At 44.1% G+C, this 21,917-nt stretch overlaps 1 protein-coding gene across 1 annotated transcript in view; it reads left to right on the top strand.

The window, feature by feature from the left end:
- Positions 1 to 21,917, top strand: part of LOC141243605 (mitochondrial fission regulator 2-like) — a 61,976-nt gene that overhangs the window by 28,294 nt on the left and 11,765 nt on the right. The window contains exons 4-6 of the mRNA XM_073668939.1: positions 5,139 to 5,277; positions 9,992 to 10,228; positions 10,332 to 10,653. Coding sequence (XP_073525040.1) covers positions 5,139 to 5,277; positions 9,992 to 10,228; positions 10,332 to 10,653 — 698 coding nt within the window. The remainder of the gene's footprint in view (positions 1 to 5,138; positions 5,278 to 9,991; positions 10,229 to 10,331; positions 10,654 to 21,917) is intronic.

The raw sequence follows: 21,917 nt of genomic DNA on the forward strand, positions 1-21,917 counted from the left end.
AGAGAGACAGATAGGGGCGGCCTGTAGACAGGGTTTTATCTTGCTGATCTGGCCTAGAGCACCAGGATAAGACCCTGCCTACAGTCCTGCCCCAGAGCACGGGCATATCATTAACTAAAAACTGCAAACACTAATTACACAAGAACCACAAGACGGATTTCTTCACCTCAGGTATCATATTAATTAGTGTAACGGCACCAGCATGACAACGCCTGTAGTTTACCGTATATACTCGAGTATAATACGAATTTTTCAGCATTTTCATTCTCTTTAGTAGTGGGCACGGTACTAAAGAGAATGAATATTCACTCTTCTTCTCCACACTGCGAGGCAGTGAGAGGGATCATATGCGAGGGACGATATGTGTCTCCTAGGATGTGCATAGAAGCATTTTGAACCCGCTGGAGTGCATGGCAATCACAGACATAGCTGTGGTTGCAGTGCAGGATAAAAGTAAAGTTTGAACTTGGTCAAGCTTTTGGCTAAGTTAGATTTAAGAAAACCCAGCATGGGCTTTTATTCTTGGAGTAGACTACAGGATGACAGTGGGGCGGTCCACTCCCTCCAGCCCGGGTCTTGCATGTGGCTCATGTCCACAGTTCTTATTTAAAAACCTGCAGCAAAGGTTTGGATGTGTCAGTGTTTTGTCTACAAGTTGCAGTGCAGCTGGCTTTGTAATACAGGCCTGTGTGAAGCTGAGCACAGAGCCAAGAGAAGCAAAACTCCTGGCACTCCTCAGCGTGACACGTCGGTGCCGTCGCCCACGGAAACGGGTTTGGAGAAAGACTGTGTTACGACCCAGCTGTGATCAGGAGGATACCGTTTACCTTTACTTTGTGAGTTTGTTAAGTATAAAGACATTTAAGTTAAACTTTACTGGGTCAGTGCCTCATTACCGCACAGTGTGAATACCACCGCAGTACAACGCACATAGTCCCGGTGTGGAGAGGAGTGAACATGCCGGCAGCAGCAGCTCACATCAGCGTCTGCTCAGATGCTGACATGAGCTGCTGCAGGAGAACAGGACGCAGTGCTGGAGTAGAGGTGAGGAAGGAAGGTGAGTATAAGTGTTTATTTTTTTATGTGTACGGTGATGGGGCCATGCATATTAGGATTGGCGGATGAGGAAACCATACATACTAGGATTGGGGGATGAGGGGGCCATGCATGCTAGGATTGGGGGATGAGGGGACCATGCATACTAGGATTGGGGGATGAGGGGGCCATGCACACTAGGATTGGGGGATGACGGGACCATGCATACTAGGATTGGGGGATGAGGGGGCCATGCACACTAGGATTGGGGGATGAGAGGGCCATGCATACTAGGATTGGGGGGTGAGGAGGCCATACATACCAGGATTGGGGGATGAGGGGGCCATGCATACTAGGATTGGGGGATGAGGGGGCCATGCATACTAGGATTGGGGGATGAGGGGGCCATGCATACTAGGACTGGGGTATGAGGGGGCCATACATCCCAAGATTGGGGGATGAGGAGGCCATGCATACCAGGATTGGGGGATGAGGAGGCCATGCATACCAGGATTGTGGGATGAGGAGGCCATGCATACCAGGATTGGGGGATGAGGAGGCCATGCATACCAGGATTGGGGGATGAAGGGGCCATGCATACCAGGATTGGGGGATGAAAGGGCCATGCATACCAGGATTGGGGGATGAGGAGGCCATGCATACCAGGATTGGGGGATGAGGAGACCATGCATACCAGGATTGGGGGATGAGAAGGCCATGCATATCAGGATTGGGGGTGAGGGGGCCATGCATACCAGGATTGGGGTTGAGGGGGCCATGCATACCAGGACTGGGGATGAGAGGGCCATGCATACCAGGATGGGGAAATTTACCAGTAGCTGCTACATTTCCCACCCAAGGCTTATACTCGAGTCAATACGTTTTCCCAGGTTTTTTTTTGTAAAATTAGGTGCCACGGCTTATACTTGGGTCGGCTTATACTCGAGTATATACGGTACTTAGCAAAATTCTGCTGACAGGTTCGCTTTAAGCATTATAAACTCTAGATTCCTGCATGTAATGGCAGAAATTTAGATGAAAAAGTTACATTTTATAATTTTTCTTCTTCTGCACTCTGTTGTGGAGATATAGGGTGCCACAATTTCTGGTGCCAATTTTCTTCTCATTCAACTTGACGTTTCATTTTGTTCAACTCTGTGGACATGTACTTTCAACCCACTATGAAGCTGTTCAATCATAAAAGGAATAAAATATAGCTTTTATTAAATATAGTTTAAAAAACACACATATGTACATATCCAGCACAGTAGACATGAAAACACATTGTTAGCAAATGTGTCCACAATCACAGCACAAATACACAAAAACAGAAATGAATGTACCAGCCTATATTGTCTGCATGGACGGAGTAACAGGTTCAGTACAAATGGAAACATACGATTATACAGAAATAAATGTACACCAAGACCATATATATCAGAAAACATAATCAAATATTATTAATTACAACAATACAAAAAATATATAAAACATGTTAAAAATGGGAAACCACAAGATAAGATCCCTATAAACCATAGAAAACTATGATACCAGCAGGAGATGGATAAGTTAGACATATGTGGAATTGAGAAATAATCTAGATCATTTTCATGGAAAAGGCTGTTGTTTCATACTACTGCTGGGATTGTGGCGCCATCTTGTGGTTTCCCATGTTCAACATGTTTTAATAATTCAAAATGTTTTTGCATTGTTGTAATGAATACAATTTGATATGTATTTTGATATATAATATATGGCTCTGGTATATATTTATTTCTGTATGATTGAATGAAAACATATTGGTAGGTGAACCAACTGGGACCCTAGTTGTCATGGATGACAGAGTGGGCCAAAAAGAGAAGCTGTCAGCACAAAATTGGAATTTAAAGTAAAGACATACTTTAGATGGTGCTGTAATATTGATTAAATTGATACCTTTGGTGAAGAAAGCCGCTTTGTTGTTCTTCTTTAAATCACCACGTCAGTGTTTTTTTTTATTACAGCGCTGGAGTGGTGCTTCTAATCTAAGGTCCCTGCCCCCAATCTTATTGTTACCAGCCGCCGTCTTCACCTTCTATGAGCGCCGCTCCAGTCGTCTTCTGCAGTTTGTGACCTGCCGGATCGCTCCAGTGTTTGCTGGACAATCCGGAGGTCAATTTTCAATGCAAGATCTTATGACTATTACCTTTTGACTTCCGATCAGTCAGAAGTTGCGGTCACAAGGTGGCGCAGCGGGACTAGAGCAGCGTCGATGAAAGGTGAGGGCGACGGCGGGTAAGTATTATACTAGGGTCAGGGACCTTAGATTAGCACTGCAATAATAAAAACCTGCTGGAGTGGTGCTTTAATCCCCATTTGAAGTTTTCTTCTAATCAGATCTCGTTCACAGGGGCTGGACTGTACACTCTGTCTTCTCCTCCCTGTCTGTGATTCCCGGCCCCTCTGGTCTGTGAATAATAGGACCCTGCTTTTTCAGTGACCTTCCTGCTCTTTTCGAAATCTCGCACCATCATTACCATGGGCAGCGAATGCGCAGATTGAGTTTTCAGCTCAATGACATCTTTTAGAGATGACTACATGCGCTGCCCATGGCAATGATAGAGCCATGTTATTGTAGGTCAGCCGGGAACTTAATCTGCGCCTGGGGTAGGGCCTTCCATTGCAAAGACAGTGTGAAATCTCAGCAGAGCAGGAAGGTGACTGAAGAATCACTACTCTGACAACCCCTTCTCCATCACTATGTTTCCCCAAAATATATTAACCCCTTCATGACTGGAGCATTTTCCGTTTTTGCGTTTTCGTTGTTTGCTCCCCTTGTTCCCAGAGCCATAACTTTATTATTTCTCGGTCAATATGGCCGTGTGAGGGCTTATTTTTTGTGGGACAAGTTTTACTTTTGAACGACATCATTGGTTTTATCATATCATATACTGGAAAACGGGAAAAAAAATCCAAGTGCTGTGAAATTGCAAAAACAGTGCAATTCCACAGGTTTTTTTATTTTTTTTTACCACGTTTACTGAATGCTAAAACTGACCTGCCATTATTATTCTCCAGGTCATTACGAGTTTGTAGACACCAAACATGTATAGGGTCTTCTTTATTTAAGTGATGAAAAAAAATTCAAAGTTTGCTAAAAAAAAAAAAAAAAAAAAAGGCACCATTTTCCAAGACCCCTAGTGTCTCCATTTTTTGGGATCTTTGATCGGGTGAGGGCTTATTTTTTGCGCGCCGAGCTGATGCCATTTTGGGGTAGATCCAATGTTTTGATCGCCTGTTATTGCATTTTATTGCAATGTTGCGGCGACCAAAAAAAACGTAATTCTGGCGTTTAGAATTTTTTTCTTGTTACGCCGTTTACCGATCGGATTAATTTTTTTTCATATTGATCGGGAGATTCTGAACGCGGCAATACCAAATATGTGTATGTGTTTTTTTGTTATTTTTTAATTGTTTTATTTTAAATGGGGCGAAAGGGGGATGATTTAAACTTTTTTATATTTTTTTAACATTATTAAAAGTTTTTTTTTTTTTACTTTTTGCTTGCTTCAATAGTCTTCATGGGAAACTAGAAACAGCACTTGCCTGATCGGCTCTGCTACATACAGGCAATGAGCAGATCGCCTCTGTGTAGCACAAATGCTCACTTGCTATGGGCTCATAGCAATCTGGCCATGACCATCACTGGGGTCATGCCAACCAATCGGTGATCCATGATCATGTAAAAGACGCGCTTCCGGCGTGGTTAAATGGCGCTGTCAGAGATTGACAGCAGCATTTAGCTAGTTAACAGCCGCGGGTGGATCGCGATTCCACCCGCTGCTGTTGCGGGCACATGTCAGCTGTATGGATGAGGTTGATGATCCGGGGGTTATGACGTGGTGTGTACTATTACGTACCACGTCATAAAGAGGTTAATAACCTCTATACTCACCTCTTGGTGTCGGCATTAGCTCTCCCGGGGCTCCTGTAACATAACTTCATTCCCACAGTCCTGACCGAAATGTCATGCCCACTGAGAAGGTCAGAACTGTGCCAGCGTGGTCACTTGACTGTGCCGACTTCTCCCTAACTGTATGTTTTTCTGGCTTATTCCTCTGTAGGGTATCCAAATTTTGGAGCGTAAGACATATGGCTGGACCCGTAGTGTGGTTCAAATTATTGGAACATTACTGCCATTGGAATCGTGCCCTCGACCTCATTTCCAGGTTGGTGCACTTCTAAGTCATGTGAATCCACAGTGTATTAAAATGAACCGGTTGTGTGAAAAACCGCTATTAACCTGCCGATATGGGTTTAATCTGCAGGGAAATAGCATTCTGACCATGTGTTGCCACTGCACTAGGAGCCTGTCTGCCGGGAGGAAATTAACTTTATCCCCCGGAAGCCTCCCGCTTTCAGTCATAGGGGTGTAAACTGTAACAATGCGTGCCCAGGATGGGTTGCATTTTGAAATATGTAAAGGCGGCCATCTTGGATAACTTTTTTGGAAAATCCTTTTAAATGGAACTTATCTGGCCAAATCACTGACTGTGGCCTCCAATGTGAAATCAAGCAGTGATGTCAACACTTGTGAATTATTAGGTAGCATCATTATTCACAGTAGAGGCTAAAGCGGATCTATTCCTCCTGCTGCTGAGATCTCACACTTCTCAGTACAAGCTGCAGCTGCAAGTCAGGTTGGGTGGAGATTAAAAACACTACAGCTTCTGAGCTCTCTAACTCTGTAGGTGGACTCATAAAAATGACCATCCTATTATATCAGTATCATACAGCCATTCTGACCTGTTTCGCTAGGTTTAAGCCATCTATCTAACAATGTATATGATTTGAATTGTGGAATCCGTTGACAGATTCACTGTAAAGAGGACACACCACTCTTTTTTTGCATATACCACTCTTGTTCTCAGTATCTGTCATCACGAATGTCCAAGAGGTTCCAGAAATGAATCTAAAGGTTTGCCATCCCTTATGATTTCATGCCTATACTTGTGGCATCACCACTGTTTGTGGAGCCTTAAAGGGAGTCTGTCGGAAGGATCAACCAACCTAAGCCGTCTATGTGGCGTGTAGGTCATAGAAAGTTGAATACAATGATACCTTCATGTCTGCGATCTGATGTCTTATTCCAGAGAAATTCACATTTTCTTAATATGTAAATGAGCTGTGGGTCGGACGTGGATCTCCCTGAGAATCTGCCTCCAGAGTTTATTGAGCTTATTTTAAATGAAAGGACACATTACCAGTGTGAGAGATGTAGATCAGGAGAGCAGACTGTCAGTCATTACATGTCTCACACTGGTAACAGAACCTTTCATTCAAATTGAGCTCTGGAGTCAGATTCTCCAGGAGATCTATGTTGGGGCCATGATTAAGAGCTCGTGTAGACCGTTGTGCTAACATGTTTTAAATTTTACTTTTTCATGTTTTAATCTACAAATAAATGTGATGTTTTAATGAATTTTGTGGTTGCTGGATTTTCCACTTTTTTTCACAGCTCATTTACATATTAAGAAAAATGTAGATTTCTTTGGAATAAGCCATCAGATCGCAGATATCAAGGTATCAATTTAGTTAGCTTCCTATGACGTACATGCCCATATAGACGGCTTTGGAGGGTTGATCCTACTGACAGATTCCCTTTAAATGGTACAGTGATAAAGTGTAGTTAGATTATATATATATATATATATATATATATATATATATATACACTGTGCAGACCAAAAGTTTGGACACACCTTTTCACTTAAAGATTTCTCTGTATTTTCATGACTATGAAAATTGTACATTCACACTGAAGGCATCAAAACTATGAATTAACACATTTGGAATTATATACTTAACAAAAAAAGTGTGAAACAACTGAAAATATGTCTTATATTCTAGGTTCTTCAACGTAGCCACCTTTTGCTTTGATGACTGCTTTGCACACTCTTGGCATTCTCTTGTTGAGCTTCAAGAGGTAGTCACCGGAAATGGTTTTCACTTCACAGGTGTGCCCTGTCAGGTATAATAAGTGAGATTTCTTGCCTTATAAATGGGGTTGGGACCATCAGTTGTATCGTGCAGAAGTCTGATGGATACACAGCTGATAGTCCTACTGAATAAACGGTTAGAATTTGTATTATGGCAAGAAAAAAGCAGCTAAGTAAATAAAAACGAGTGGCCATCATTACTTTAAGAAATGAAGGTTAGTCAGTGCGAAAAATTGGGAAAACTTTGAAAGTGTCCCCAAGTGCAGTTGCAAAAACCATCAAGCGCTACAAAGAAACTGGCTCACATGAGGACCGCCCCAGGAAAGGAAGACCAAGAGTCACCTCTGCTTCTGAGGATAAGTTTATCCAAGTCACCAGCCTCAGAAATCGCAGGTTAACAGCAGCTCAGATTAGAGACCAGGTCAATGCCACACAGGGTTCTAGCAGCAGACACATCTCTACAACAACTGTTAAGAGGAGACTTTGTGCAGCCGGACTTCATGGTAAAATAGCTGCTAGGAAACCACTGCTAAGGACAGGCAACAAGCAGAAGAGACTTGTTTGGGCAAAAGAACAAAAAGAATGGACATTAGACTAGTGGAAATCTGTGCTTTGGTCTGATGAGTCCAAATTTGAGATCTTTGGTTCCAACCACCGTGTATTTGTGCGACACAGAAAAGGTGAACGGATGGACTCTACATGCCTGGTTCCCACCATGAAGCATGGAGGAGGAGGTGTGATGGTGCCAGGGTGCTTTGCTGGTGACACTATTGGGGATTTATTCAAAATTGAAGGCATACTGAACCAGCATGGCTACCACAGCATCTTGCAGCGGCATGCTATTCCATCCGATTTGCATTTAGTTGGACCATCATTTAGTTTTCAACAGGACAATGACCCCAAACACACCTCACTGGCCTCCACAGTTACCAGACCTGAACCCAATCGAGATGGTTTGGGGTGAGCTGGACGGCAGAGTGAAGGCAAAAGGGCCAACAAGTGCTAAGCATCTCTGGGAACTCCTTCAAGATTGTTGGAAGACTACCTCTTGAAGTTCATCAAGAGAATGCCAAGAGTGTGTAAAGCAGTCATCAAAGCAAAAGGTGGCTACTTTGAAGAACCGATTATAAGACATATTTTCAGTTGTTTCACGCTTTTTTGTTAAGTATATAATTCCACATGTGTTAACTCATAGTTTTGATGCCTTCAGTGTGAATGTACAATTTTCATAGATTTCTGAGGCTGATGACTCGGATAAACTTATCCTCAGAAGCAGAGGTGACTCTTGGTCTTCCTTTCCTGGGGCGGTCCTCATGTGAGCCAGTTTCTTTGTAGCGCTTGATGGTTTTTGCAACTGCACTTGGGGACACTTTCAAAGTTTTCCCAATTTTTCGCACTGACTGACCTTCATTTCTTAAAGTAATGATGGCCACTCGTTTTTCTTTACTTAGCTGCTTTTTTCTTGCCATAATACAAATACAGTCTATTCAGTAGGACTATCAGCTGTGTATCCACCAGACTTCTGCACAACACAACTGATGGTCCCAACCCCATTTATAAGGCAAGAAATCCCACTTATTAAACCTGACAGGGCACACCTGTGAAGTGAAAACCGTTTCTGGTGACTACCTCTTGAAGCTCATCAAGAGAATGCCAAGAGTGTGCAAAGCTGTCATCAAAGCAAAAGGTGGCTACTTTGAAGAACCTAGAATATAAGACATATTTTCAGTTGTTTCACACTTTTTTGTTAAGTATATAATTCAACATGTGTTAATTCATAGTTTTGATGCCTTCAGTGAGAATGTACAATTTTCCTGGTCATGAAAATACAGAAAAATCTTTAAATGAAAAGGTGTGTCCAAACTTTTGGTCTGTACTGTATATATATATATATATATATATATATATATATATATATACACACACACATATGTATGTGTATGTGTATGTGTCTATATAATATATGTATATATACATATATGTGTGTGTAGACACTGGTTAGGCTGCTACTGTAACGGCTTGAATATATATGACATTGATCAATTATCGTTATGGCCTCTGTTAGGTAATTACATAGATGATGCTCAGTGACGATAGTAAATGGCCCAGTAATACAATATGGGAGAAGAAAGGTGACACTCACCATAAGGGTCTTGGTATCTTTATTGGCTAAAAAATAGCAGCTGACCTGTTACAGGAGAGCGTGGGTGCACGCAGGTGCCGACCATTTCCTGTTATTGTGCTGCTTCGTTTGGTGTGACTAATAAGACAAATAAATATACCAAGATACTTCTTACTTCTGGTGAGCTCTGATTGTCTTCTCCCAAATTGTATGAGCTCAGTCTAACCCAACCTGCACCCAGAGCTGTGGAGTCCATTTTCGTGGAGTCGGAATCTGTATAAAATGTACCGACTGCGACTCCTAACCTAAAATATATAATAAATTGGGTACAGTAGTTCAATGCAGTTTGTGGGGAATATTGTTTCATAAGAATTTGGGAAAGTTATGAAATGTCCTATAAATGTCTGTCCTATTCCTGATCTAAGGGTCTAGACTTTTAGCTGAGATGAATCTGTGCTACAGTAAATTTATCACTTAAACATGAGCCGTGTATGAGGGAGTCGGAGTCATGGAAATTGAGGAGTCGGAGGTTTGGCTTACCGACTCCACAGCCCTGCCTGCACCATTGATTTACAGCTTTCTGTCTACACTGTGCATAGACAACGCTGACAGCGGAGAGGGACATGGTTAGCCAGAGCTCATGAATATTAAGGACTGCATAGCAGGAGCTGATCATTGAGAGGACTAGCAGAGCTGAAGAAGATAACACAATTATTTATCAAAACTACAGCAAAGAGCCCAGTAACATCACTGGATTCGGGGTCTCGGCCCCCACATCATGCTGCTCTCAGATGAGGTAGCATAAACCTGGTGACAGATTCCCTTTAGTAACTACTACTTTTTAATGGTTCTTTAGTGACAGTGACCTTTTTCATCAGACACGATCTTCAATCCAACAAGTCCATGGACCCGAATAATTCAGACTCAGGATTTCTGACTATGATGTCGGCCAAGAGAGTGTGTGAAAAGAGTCTCCTTCCTGCAGACGATCATGCCTTTCAGAAAATCGCAGCTTTGGAAGATGAGCTGCTGCAGCTGAGAGCACAGATTGCTGCCATTGTTGCCCTACAACAGTCACAAGCCGCACAGTCTCGTAAGCCATTGTTTTTGTAATCCTTATTAATCACTTAATGGGTTAAACAGGTCAAGCTTTTGCTATGTATTTGGTATGATTTGATCTTGTCTTTTTTTCTCAGATACAGAATCACTGTACTCATTTGGCAGCCCACGTAATGCCCTCCCACCCCCATCTTCAGCTTCTACACCACTTTCCGCACAGTTTTTACAATGTACAACCCCAGTAGCTCCGCTGCCCCTTCCTCCTCCTCCTCCTCCACCACCCCCAGTCCCATCTACCCAACTAAAATCTGCACTTGATCTTATAAGAGAATGTAAAGGGTTTCACAAATGCAGCCCGACGGAAAGCGAGGCTTCAGAGAAAGGCAGTGTGGATCAGCTCCCCAGTATGATGGATGTGTTAAAAGGCATGAATTCCATCAAGCTTCGGGCGGTCGAAAGGTAAGATCATTTTATAGATTTTCTTTAAATACAGTATATATTTTTTATTACAGACATGCGTGAAATAGAATGAAGGAGAAAACTGTATATAAAAAAAAAATCTGGCTCTGAGCCCGCATCTTTCCCCGCACATGACTGCTGATCTTGATGCGCCCATGGTGTTGGGGGACGACTCGGCGCCCGGGCCTTGCTGTTAGATTTGGGGGATGTCGCGGTGGCCAGCTCCCGAGCCCGTACCCTGGGGTCACTCTTAAAAGCAAAGGAATGGGGGAAAAGGTGTATGGGATAAGGGAAAGTTTGTGACGCACCCGTTGGGTCTGGTGGGAATCACCAGCGCTGCTACAGTCCTCTGAGGCCGGTGATCAGTCAGCTTAGTTGGGTGCGGCTCCCCACAGGTGGAGCGGGGCCTCAGGGCAGCATAGGAGAAGGGATGCAGGACAGAGGGGACCCAGCCGGGTCAGGAGAAGAATAGGCACACTCACAACAGTTCACTTCAGTACCTTTACTGGTGGTGTTTCAGGCACGATCCAGGGCACTATAGGGTGAAGGGTGCATTTCAGGACTCTCCCCAGTGAGTGGGTGTGGGGCCTCCTGTTTCTTGCCTTTTCCTGATAAGTTTATGACCTGCCTGAAGCTAGGACTAACTTGGTCTCTGTCTCACACCTCCTGACCTGGTGGTAGGGCCTTCTGATAGAGATCACACTCCCTGGTCTCTTGGGCCTCTGTGATTCCTGACCCTGGGATAATGGTCAGATTCTGGTGTTCCTGGGACATATAGTTCGCCAGGGGTTCCGGTTGTTTCTGCTGGTTTTAGAGATCCTTGCAGACACGGACCCGGTGTCCGGTAAATGGTTTTGGGGTGAGCTGGCTAAGCTCCTCTGCCCCCTATGTAGCTCGCATACTCCACTTGCCTTCGGCCGCGCTCGGGGCCCTCACTAGGCTTCACACTGGCAGTAGGCCTCGCTACTCTTCACCGCTCTTATGGCGTCGGCACGCCGTAGGCTCACTAACCTGAGCTCACTGAGTCTGTGCTGGACTGACTTTCTCACAGGCTTCACTCTCTGTGGACTCCAGAATTAGACTAACTGCCTAGCTCCACCTTCCCTATTTATATCCCTAAAGGGCTCCCTCTGGTGGTCTGAGGTGGAAGGTGGAGGTGTGTGAATGCTATGAGGGCCTCTTGTGGAGGAATCCGTCCATGCACACCTCTAGGATCTATGGCACCAATGCACAGCAGGGCGCCACATTCCCCCCTAGCAAAGCTCAGTACTCACGGACTGAAGTACTTTTTATAACAACAATAACAATAACTCTTCCCTTTATGGGAGGCACTTTGCTTGAACGTTACATATAAAACATTATAAATAATAAATAGGTACGTACAATTCAATAAGCAACCTCAGAATTCAAGTCTCTTCCTGTGAGGTTCCCCGACAGTATGTCCATCTCACAGGGTAGAGTACTTGGTAGCTTGAGGGACCTGTCCAAAGCAAACCCTCCACGTAGGCCCTGGGGTGGCTGCAGGGCATGGCGATCCTGAGTTCGACCTCCGCTTGTGCCACCCAGACAGGTTTTTCTTCTGAGGTCACCTAAAGGGGCACACCAGGGAGTGCAATTATTTACTGCAACAGTTTTTGGGCTGCACATAGTCCTCAGCCACAAAGTTCTTTATGTACCCTGGCGGGTAGTTAGAGGCAAACAAGAAAAGTGTCCATTTCACTTAGATTGTCCATTAAAAGGCAAAACACAAGTGAATAGATACATATACATGAAAATACACAATATAATACCCCAAGGGCAACTATCTACACTGTCAGTGTTATGATCTGCTACAAGCACTAAGGAAAGACAGGAGATCTGTCCCTACAATAGAACTAAGCTGGATCCCTACGATGTAACGGGGAACCTGATCCTGCGATTAGACCCGCTAAAGTCCTCGGCTAGTCTGAACGAAGTCCTATAGATGTGAGGGAGGGATCCCTATAAGAACTAGGGACTGGGAAAAAGATGGACACCTCCTAGCAGAAATTGTAGCAGAAATAAGACACACAAACAACATAGAACATAGAGGTCCGAAGACCCAGCAAAACCAACTGAGAAAGGCAAAAGAGCACCAAGCTAGTTCAAGAGTAGAAATTACAATGAAGTCCAGCAAGGCTAGGAGGGCGGAGCAGGACTAAATAGGCAAAAAAGGTCATGTGACCAGCAAGATAGATAAAACCTAACAGGAGAGTTCTAACAGTACCCCCTCTTCTAAGAGGATCCTCCGGATCCCCTAGGCCCAGGCTTATCAGGAAACCTCCTGTGAAACGCTCTGACAAGTCTGGAAGCAGAAACATCATCCGCCCTCACCCATGAGTTATCCTCGGGTCCGAAATCCTTCCAAGCGACGAGATATTGCAAACTCCCCCTATACCGTCTAGAATTTAGGATGCGGGAAATTTCATATTCCCCGTCCTCCACCACCGGAGGAACAGTGGCAGAGGCGTCACCATCCGACACATCAGCTCTTTTCAACAGAGAAACATGAAACACCGGATTAATCTTCCAGGAGGTAGGAACCTCCAACTTAACAGCAGATTGGTTAACTATCTGAAGCACCTTAAAGGGCCCTACAAACTTGGGACCCAAACCATGTCACCAATAGCAAACGAAACCTCTTGCCGTTTCCTATCAAAGTACCTCTTAGATTTTTTGTTAGCCTCCTGAAGATTAGCACGCACATCCGTCCAAACTCTCTCCAAATCACCGGAAAAAATTCTCCTCAGGCACAGTCGATACCAATTTGGAGAATGACCCAAAAGACGGATGTCTCCCAGAACAGCAAAAAAAAGGCGAACACCCAGCAGAAGAGGATGTATGGTTGTTAAGAGCAAACTCAGCAAGTGGCAAAAACTCAGACCACCCCTCTTGATTGTCTGCCACAAAGCAACGCAAGAACTGCTCAACATCCTGGTTCTTTCTTTCTGTCTGGCCATTAGACTCAGGATGATATCCGGATGAAAACGACAAATGAACTCCCAACCTGTCACAAAAGGCACGCCAAAAACGAGCCACAAACTGAGGTCCCCTATCAGAAACAATGTCAGTAGGAACGCCATGTAGTCTGACAATTTCCTTGACAAAAGCCTTAGCGAGTGTCTTAGCGCAAGGCAGTTTGATGAAGGGAACCAAGTGACACATCTTGCTAAAATGCTCCACGACCACCTAGATGACCGTGAAACCCTCAGAGGGGGGAAGGTCAGTAATAAAGTCCATAGCCAGATGTATCCAAGGTGCACTAGGAACCTCTAGAGGGCAAAGCAACCCCGCAGCAGGAGCATGCGAAGACTTAGATCTAGCACACACAGTACATTGACGCACCCACTTAATGACTTCCTTCTGCCATCCAGGCCACCAAAAACTGCGACCCACAAGTCTGTTGGTCTCAGAAATTCCTGGATGACCTGCCAACCGAGACTCATGACACTCAACAAACAAATCTCTCCTAAAGGTCCTAGGCACAAACAACCTCCCATGGGGAGTGTTAGATGGGGCATTCTCCTAAGCTTTAAGAATCTCATCCTCCAAAATGGAGTCCAAAGCATCAAAAACAACACCTTCTTGTAAAATGCTCTCCTCCTCCTCCTCAGCACCGACCATGGGAGAAAAGCTGCGAGACAACGCATCAGCTTTAACATTCTTGGTACCCAGGATGTAAGTAACGGAAAAATTAAACCGCGAGAAAAAAAGTGCCCACCTAGCCTGACGGGCATTCAAGCGCTTGGCAGCATCAAGATAGATCAGATTTTTATGATCAGTGAAAACCTGAATGGGAAATTCAACACCTTCCAAGAGATGACGCCAGCGTTCAAATGCGAGTTTAATAGCCAGCAATTCCCGATTACCAATATCGTAATTAAGTTCAGTCTCAGAAATTTTTTTTGAAAAAAAGGCACAGGGATGTACTCCATCCTAGTTTTCCTGAGACAACACCGCACCGACCCCCACAGAAGAAGCATCAACCTCAACCAAAAACGGCTTAGTCACATCAGGCTGCATAAGGATGGGAGCAGAGGTGAACCTCTCCTTTAGAAACACAATAGCTTCAATGGCCTCAGAAGTCCACTGAACTGCATTAGCACCTTTCCTGGTAAGATCGGTCAGTGGTTTGACAATAATAGAATTTTTTTTTTATGAATTTTCTGTAATAATTGGCGAAACCCAAAAACCTCTGTATTGATTTCAAACCAATAGGCCTAGGCCATTCCTGCACAGCTTGAACTTTAACCGGATCCATCTCAAAACCTTCACTGGAGATAATGTAACCCTAAAAACTAATTCTCTGTACAGCGAACTCACATTTCTCTAGCTTAGCAAAAAGCGAATTGTCCATTAATAACTGTAAAACCTCACGTACGCTCCGCCAATGAGACTCCAGCTCCGGCGAATAAATCAAAATGTCATCCAAATACACAACCACATTTTTGCCGATCAAAGGTCTAAGGATGTCATTAATAAGATTCTGAAAAAATGCTGGAGCATTGGTAAGACCAAAAGGCATAACCAGATTCTCAAAATGACCCACAGGAGTGTTAAAAGCAGTCTTCCATTCATCACCCTCCTTCATGCGCAACAAATTGTATGCCCCCCGGAGATCAATTTTAGAGAACCACTTGGCCCCCACTAACTGGTTAAACAAATCATGAATCAATGGCAGTGGGTAAGGAATGCGTACAGTAATTTTATTAATCTCACGAAAGTCCAGACAAGGACGTAAACCGCTGTCCTTTTTTTTAACAAAAAAAAATCCAACAGCCACAGGAGACTTGGAAGGCCTAATGTGACCGGCGGCCAAGCTTGTCTGTATGTATTCCTCCAAAGCCTTTCTCTCAGGAATAGTAAGATTAAATAAACGACTTTTAGGAAGAGTCGCTCCAGGGACAAATTCAATGGTACAATCATAGTCTCTATGGGGAGGCAAAATTTGCGATTCTTTCTCAGAAAAAACTTTCCAAAAATCCTGAATAGGTACAGGTAATTCCCCTTTATCCACAGCAGCAATGCGCCCGTTACAACACTTGTCATAACACTTAGGGCTCCAAGACTTAATTTCATTGGTAGACCAATCCAGTACAGGATTGTGCAATTTTAACCAGGGTAACCCCAACACTACAGGAGAAGGCAAATTATTTAATACTACCAAATCCAAATTCTCTTGGTGAATACCATTAATAGTGAGGGGAAATTCACAGACCTTGTGAGTAACACTCTTTAAGGGAGAGCCATCGACAGAAACCACGGCAATAGGGGATGACAAAGGTTTGGGTTTTAATTTAAGTTTTTCCAAGAACCCCCCATCAATCACATTCAGAGTACAACCACAATCCACAAATACCCGAAATTCAATTAATTCTTCCTGAGCAGTGGTAGTAGCAGAAAGAAGTACACCCTTAGTATTTAACCCCTTAATAACATCTGACGTACTAATACGCGTCTGTGCCCTGGGACTTAAGAGCCAGACCCGTATTAGTACGTCATCGCGATCGCGCGCGCACACAGGCTGTGCGGGCGCGATCGCCGCCGGGTGTCAGCTGATTGTCACAGCTGACACCCGGTACTATGTGCAGGGAGCGGTCTTGCACCGCTCCCAGCACATTAACCCCCGCGATGCTGCGATCGAAGTCGATCGAAGTCGATCGCGGCATTGCGGGGGCAAGGGGAGGTGATCGGCGATACTCACCTCCTCTTCCGGCTTCCAGCGCAGTCTGCAAAGGCTTCCCGGGTGTTGCCATGACGACCCGATGTCGTCATGACAACATCCGGGTCACCAGAGAGCAGGAAGATTGCTTGGACATGCGCAGTGCATCTCCAAGCAATCTTCACACTGTGCACTTCTGACAGCCTTCATGGCATAGGGATGGTGCTCCATTCCTGTGCCATGCAGGCGATCAGAAAAAAAAAAGTGAAAGTCCCAGAGTGGGACAAAGTAATAAAGTATATAAACTGTGTGAAAGTGAAAAAAAAAAATGTGCAAAAATATTATAAAAAAATAAAAAAAATAATACACCAAAAATAAAAATATAATGCACCCATCAATAAATATTATTATAAAAAAAATTAAAAAAAAACAATAAAAGTACACATATTTGGTATCGCCGCGTCCGGAACAACCTGACCTATAAAACTGTCCCACTGGTTAACCCCTTCAGTGAACACGGTAAAAAAAAAAAAAAAAAACGAAGCAAAAAACAATGCTTTATCACCATACCGCCGAACAAAAAGTGGAATAACACGCGATCAAAAAGACGCATATAAATAAAAATGATACCGCTGAAAACGTCATCTCGTCCCGCAAAAAACAAGCTGCATACAGCTCCATCAGCCGAAAAATAAAAAAGTTATAGCTCTCAGAATAAAGCGATACTAAAAAATATTTTTTTCTATAAAATAGCTTTTATTGTGTATAAGCGCCAAAACATAGAAAAATGATACAAATGTGGTACCGCTGTAAACGTACTGACCCGAAGAGTAAAGCTACCTCATCAATTTTACCACACGCGGAACAGAATAAAAAAAAAAAAAAAAAACAATTCCTGAATTGTTGGTTTTTGTTTATTCTGCCTCCCAAAAATCGGAATAGAAAGCGATCAAAAAATGTCACGTGCCTGAAAATGGCACCAATAACAACGTCAAGTCATCCCGCAAAAAACGAGCCGTCACATGACTGTCTGCCAAAATCTGGAAAAATTATAGCTCTCAAAATATGGCGATGCAAAAACTAGATTTTACAAAAAATGCGTCTTTTAGTGTGTGACAGCTGTCAGTCATAAAAACCCCATATGATTCTGGCATTGCTGTAATCGCACCGACCCGAAGAATAAAGTCGTCTAATCACATATACCGCACAAGGAACGGCGTCAAAAATAAACTCTTGGGTTAGGATTGGGCTAGGGTTAGGGCTGGGTTTGGGGCTAGGGTTGTGCTGGGGCTAGGGTTGTGCTGGGGCTAGGGTTGTGCAAGAGCTAGGGTTGTGCTGGGGCTAGGGTTGTGCTAGGGTTAGGGCTGGGGTTGGGATTTTTTTCAAAAGTAAGAAAAAAAGATGACGATATGGCGACTAGTGTTGAGAGCAAGTGCTTGCTACTTGAGTTTGCATCGGGTGCTCTGGTATGCATTGAGTATCGTGGGTATTTGAGTGACACGCTCGAGTCTCTGCCCCATATGCTTCGCGGCCAAAAAACTTTACGGGGATTGCCTGCCATGCACGAGCGATCCCCGCATGTTTTTTTTGGGTGTCTAATAACTGTGAAACATGCGGAGCAGGGACTCGAGCATGTCACTCGAGCACACGCTGTACATGGTGCATACCTGAGTACCCGATGCAAACTCAAGTAGCGAGCACTTGCGCTCAAGAATAATGACAACTTATTCAATATGATGACCTAATGTAAACAAATAATGTGCTGTACCTCTGGGTCCAAAATGTTCACTATACACCTTAATAAAATCCTTGAGGGGTATAGTTTCCAAAATGGGGACACTTGTGGGGGAGCTCCACTGTTTAGGCACATCACGGGCTCTCCAAACGCGACATGGTGTCCGCTAACAAATTGAATGGAAAATCGGCTCAAATTGTTAGCGGACGCCATGTTGCGTTTGGAGAGCCCCTGTGTGCCCAAACATTGGAGCTCCCCCACAAGTGACCCCATTTTGGAAACTAGACCCCCCAAGGCACCTATCTAGATGCATAGTGAGCACTTGGAACCCTCAGGTGCTTCACAAATTGATTCGTAAAAATGAAAAAGTGAAAAAAAAACACTTTTTCATTTTTATGAATCAATTTGTGAAGCACCTGGGGTTCCAAGTGCTCACTATGAATCTAGATAGGTGCCTTGGGGGGTCTAGTTTCCAAAATGGGGTCACTTGTGGGGGAGCTCCAATGTTTGGGCACACAGGGACTCTCTAAATGCAACATGGTATCCGCTAACAAATTGAATGGAAAATCGGCTCAAATTGTTAGCGGACACCACATTGCGTTTGGAGAGCCCCTCTGTGCCCAAACTTTGGAGCTCCCCCACAAGTGACCCCATTTTGGAAACTAGACCCCCCAAGGCACCTTTCTAGATGCATAGTGAGCACTTGGAACCCCCAGGTGCTTCACAAATTGATTCGTAAAAATGAAAAAGTGAAAAAAAAACACTTTTTCATTTTTATGAATCAATTTGTGAAGCACCTGGGGTTCCAAGTGCTCACTATGAATCTAGATAGGTGCCTTGGGGGGTCTAGTTTCCAAAATGGGGTCACTTGTGGGGGAGCTCCAATGTTTGGGCACACAGGGACTCTCTAAATGCAACATGGTATCCGCTAACAAATTGAATGGAAAATCGGCTCAAATTGTTAGCGGACACCACATTGCGTTTGGAGAGCCCCTCTGTGCCCAAACTTTGGAGCTCCCCCACAAGTGACCCCATTTTGGAAACTAGACCCCCCAAGGCACCTTTCTAGATGCATAGTGAGCACTTGGAACCCCCAGGTGCTTCACAAATTGATTCGTAAAAATGAAAAAGTGAAAAAAAAACACTTTTTCATTTTTATGAATCAATTTGTGAAGCACCTGGGGTTCCAAGTGCTCACTATGAATCTAGATAGGTGCCTTGGGGGGTCTAGTTTCCAAAATGGGGTCACTTGTGGGGGAGCTCCAATGTTTGGGCACACAGGGACTCTCCAAATGCAACATGATATCCGCTAACAAATTGTCGGCTCAAATTGTTAGCGGATATCATGTTGCATTTGGAGAGTCCCTGTGTGCCCAAACATTGGAGCTCCCCCACAAGAGACCCCATTTTGGAAACTAGACCCCCCAAGGCACCTATCTAGATGCATAGTGAGCACTTGGAACCCCAGGTGCTTCACAAATTGATTCATAAAAATGAAAAAGTGTTTTTTTTTTCACTTTTTCATTATTACGAATCAATTTGTGAAGCACCTGGGGGTTCCAAGTGCTCACTATGCATCTAGAAAGGTGCCTTGGGGGGTCTAGTTTCCAAAATGGGGTCACTTGTGGGGGAGCTCCAAAGTTTGGGCACAGAGGGGCTCTCCAAACGCAATGTGGCGTCCGCTAACAATTTGAGCCGATTTTCCATTCAATTTGTTAGCGGATACCATGTTGCATTTAGAGAGTCCCTGTGTGCCCAAACATTGGAGCTCCCCCACAAGTGACCCCATTTTGGAAACTAGACCCCCCAAGGCACCTATCTAGATGCATAGTGAGCACTTGGAACCCCTAGGTGCTTCACAAATTGATTCGTAAAAATGAAAAAGGGTTTTTTTTTTCACTTTTTCATTATTACGAATCAATTTGTGAAGCACCTGGGGGTTCCAAGTGCTCACTATGCATCTAGAAAGGTGCCTTGGGGGGTCTAGTTTCCAAAATGGGGTCACTTGTGGGGGAGCTCCAAAGTTTGGGCACAGAGGGGCTCTCCAAACGCAATGTGGCGTCCGCTAACAATTTGAGCCGATTTTCCATTCAATTTGTTAGCGGATACCATGTTGCATTTAGAGAGTCCCTGTGTGCCCAAACATTGGAGCTCCCCCACAAGTGACCCCATTTTGGAAACTAGACCCCCCAAGGCACCTATCTAGATGCATAGTGAGCACTTGGAACCCCTAGGTGCTTCACAAATTGATTCGTAAAAATGAAAAAGGGTTTTTTTTTTCACTTTTTCATTATTACGAATCAATTTGTGAAGCACCTGTGGGTTCCAAGTGCTCACTATGCATCTAGAAAGGTGCCTTGGGGGGTCTAGTTTCCAAAATGGGGTCACTTGTGGGGGAGCTCCAAAGTTTGGGCACAGAGGGGCTCTCCAAACGCAATGTGGCGTCCGCTAACAATTTGAGCCGATTTTCCATTCAATTTGTTAGCGGATACCATGTTGCATTTAGAGAGTCCCTGTGTGCCCAAACATTGAAGCTCCCCCACAAGTGACCCCATTTTGGAAACTAGACCCCCCAAGGCACCTATCTAGATGCATAGTGAGCAGTTGAAACCCCCAGGTGCTTCACAAATTGATTCATAAAAATGAAAAAGTGTTTTTTTTTTCACTTTTTCATTGTTACTAATCAATTTGTGAAGCACCTGGGGGTTCCAAGTGCTCACTATGCATCTAGATAGGTGCCTTGGGGGGTCTAGTTTCCAAAATGGGGTCACTTGTGGGGGAGCTCCAATGTTTGGGCACACAGCAGCTCTCCAAACGCAACATGGTGTCGCTAACAATTTGAGCCAATTTTGCGTTAAATTTGTTAGCGGACACCATGTTGCATTTAGAGAGCCGCTGTGTGCCCAAATATTGGAGCTCCCCCACAAGTGACCCCATTTTGGAAACTAGACCACCCAAGGCACCTATCTAGATGCATAGTGAGCACTTGGAACCCCCAGGTGCTTCACAAATTGATTAGTAACAATGAAAAAGTGAAAAAAAAAACACTTTTTCATTTTTATGAATCAATTTGTGAAGCACTTGGTGGTTCCAAGTGCTCACTATGCATCTAGATAGGTGCCTTGGGGGGTCTAGTTTCCAAAATGGGGTCACTTGTGGGGGAGCTCCAATGTTTGGGCACACAGGGACTCTCTAAATGCAACATGGTGTCCTCTAACAAATTTAACGGAAAATCGTCTCAAATTGTTAGCGACACCATGTTGCGTTTGGAGAGCCGCTGTGTGCCCAAACATTGGAGCTCCCCCACAAGTGACCCCATTTCGGAAACTAGACCCCCCAAGGCACCTATCTAGATGCATTGTGAGCACTTGGAACCCTCAGGTGCTTCACAAATTGATTCATAAAAATGAAAAAGTGTTTTTTTTTTCACTTTTTCATTGTTACGAATCAATTTGTGAAGCACCTGGGGGTTCCAAGTGCTCACTATGCATCTAGAAAGGTGCCTTGGGGGGTCTAGTTTCCAAAATGGGGTCACTTGTGGGGGAGCTCCAAAGTTTGGGCACACATGGGCTCTTCAAACACAACATGGCGTCCGCTAATTATTCAAGCAAATTTTACAATCAAAAAGTCAAATGGCGCTCCTTCCCTTCCGAGCCCTGCTGTGCGCCCAAACAGTGTTTTTTCCCCAAATATTGGGTATCTGCGTGCCCAGGGGAAATTGCACAACAAATTTTGGGGTCCATTTTTTATTGTTACCCCTGTGAAAATAAAAAAAATTGGGTCTAAAGTAACATTTTTGTGAAAAAAGTTAAATGTTCATTTTTTTCTTCCACATTCAAAAAATTCCTG

Source organism: Phyllobates terribilis, unplaced genomic scaffold, assembly GCF_046119375.1.
Source record: "Phyllobates terribilis strain yellow unplaced genomic scaffold, ASM4611937v1 Scaffold_1255__1_contigs__length_343279, whole genome shotgun sequence".
Lineage (NCBI taxonomy): Eukaryota > Metazoa > Chordata > Amphibia > Anura > Dendrobatidae > Phyllobates > Phyllobates terribilis.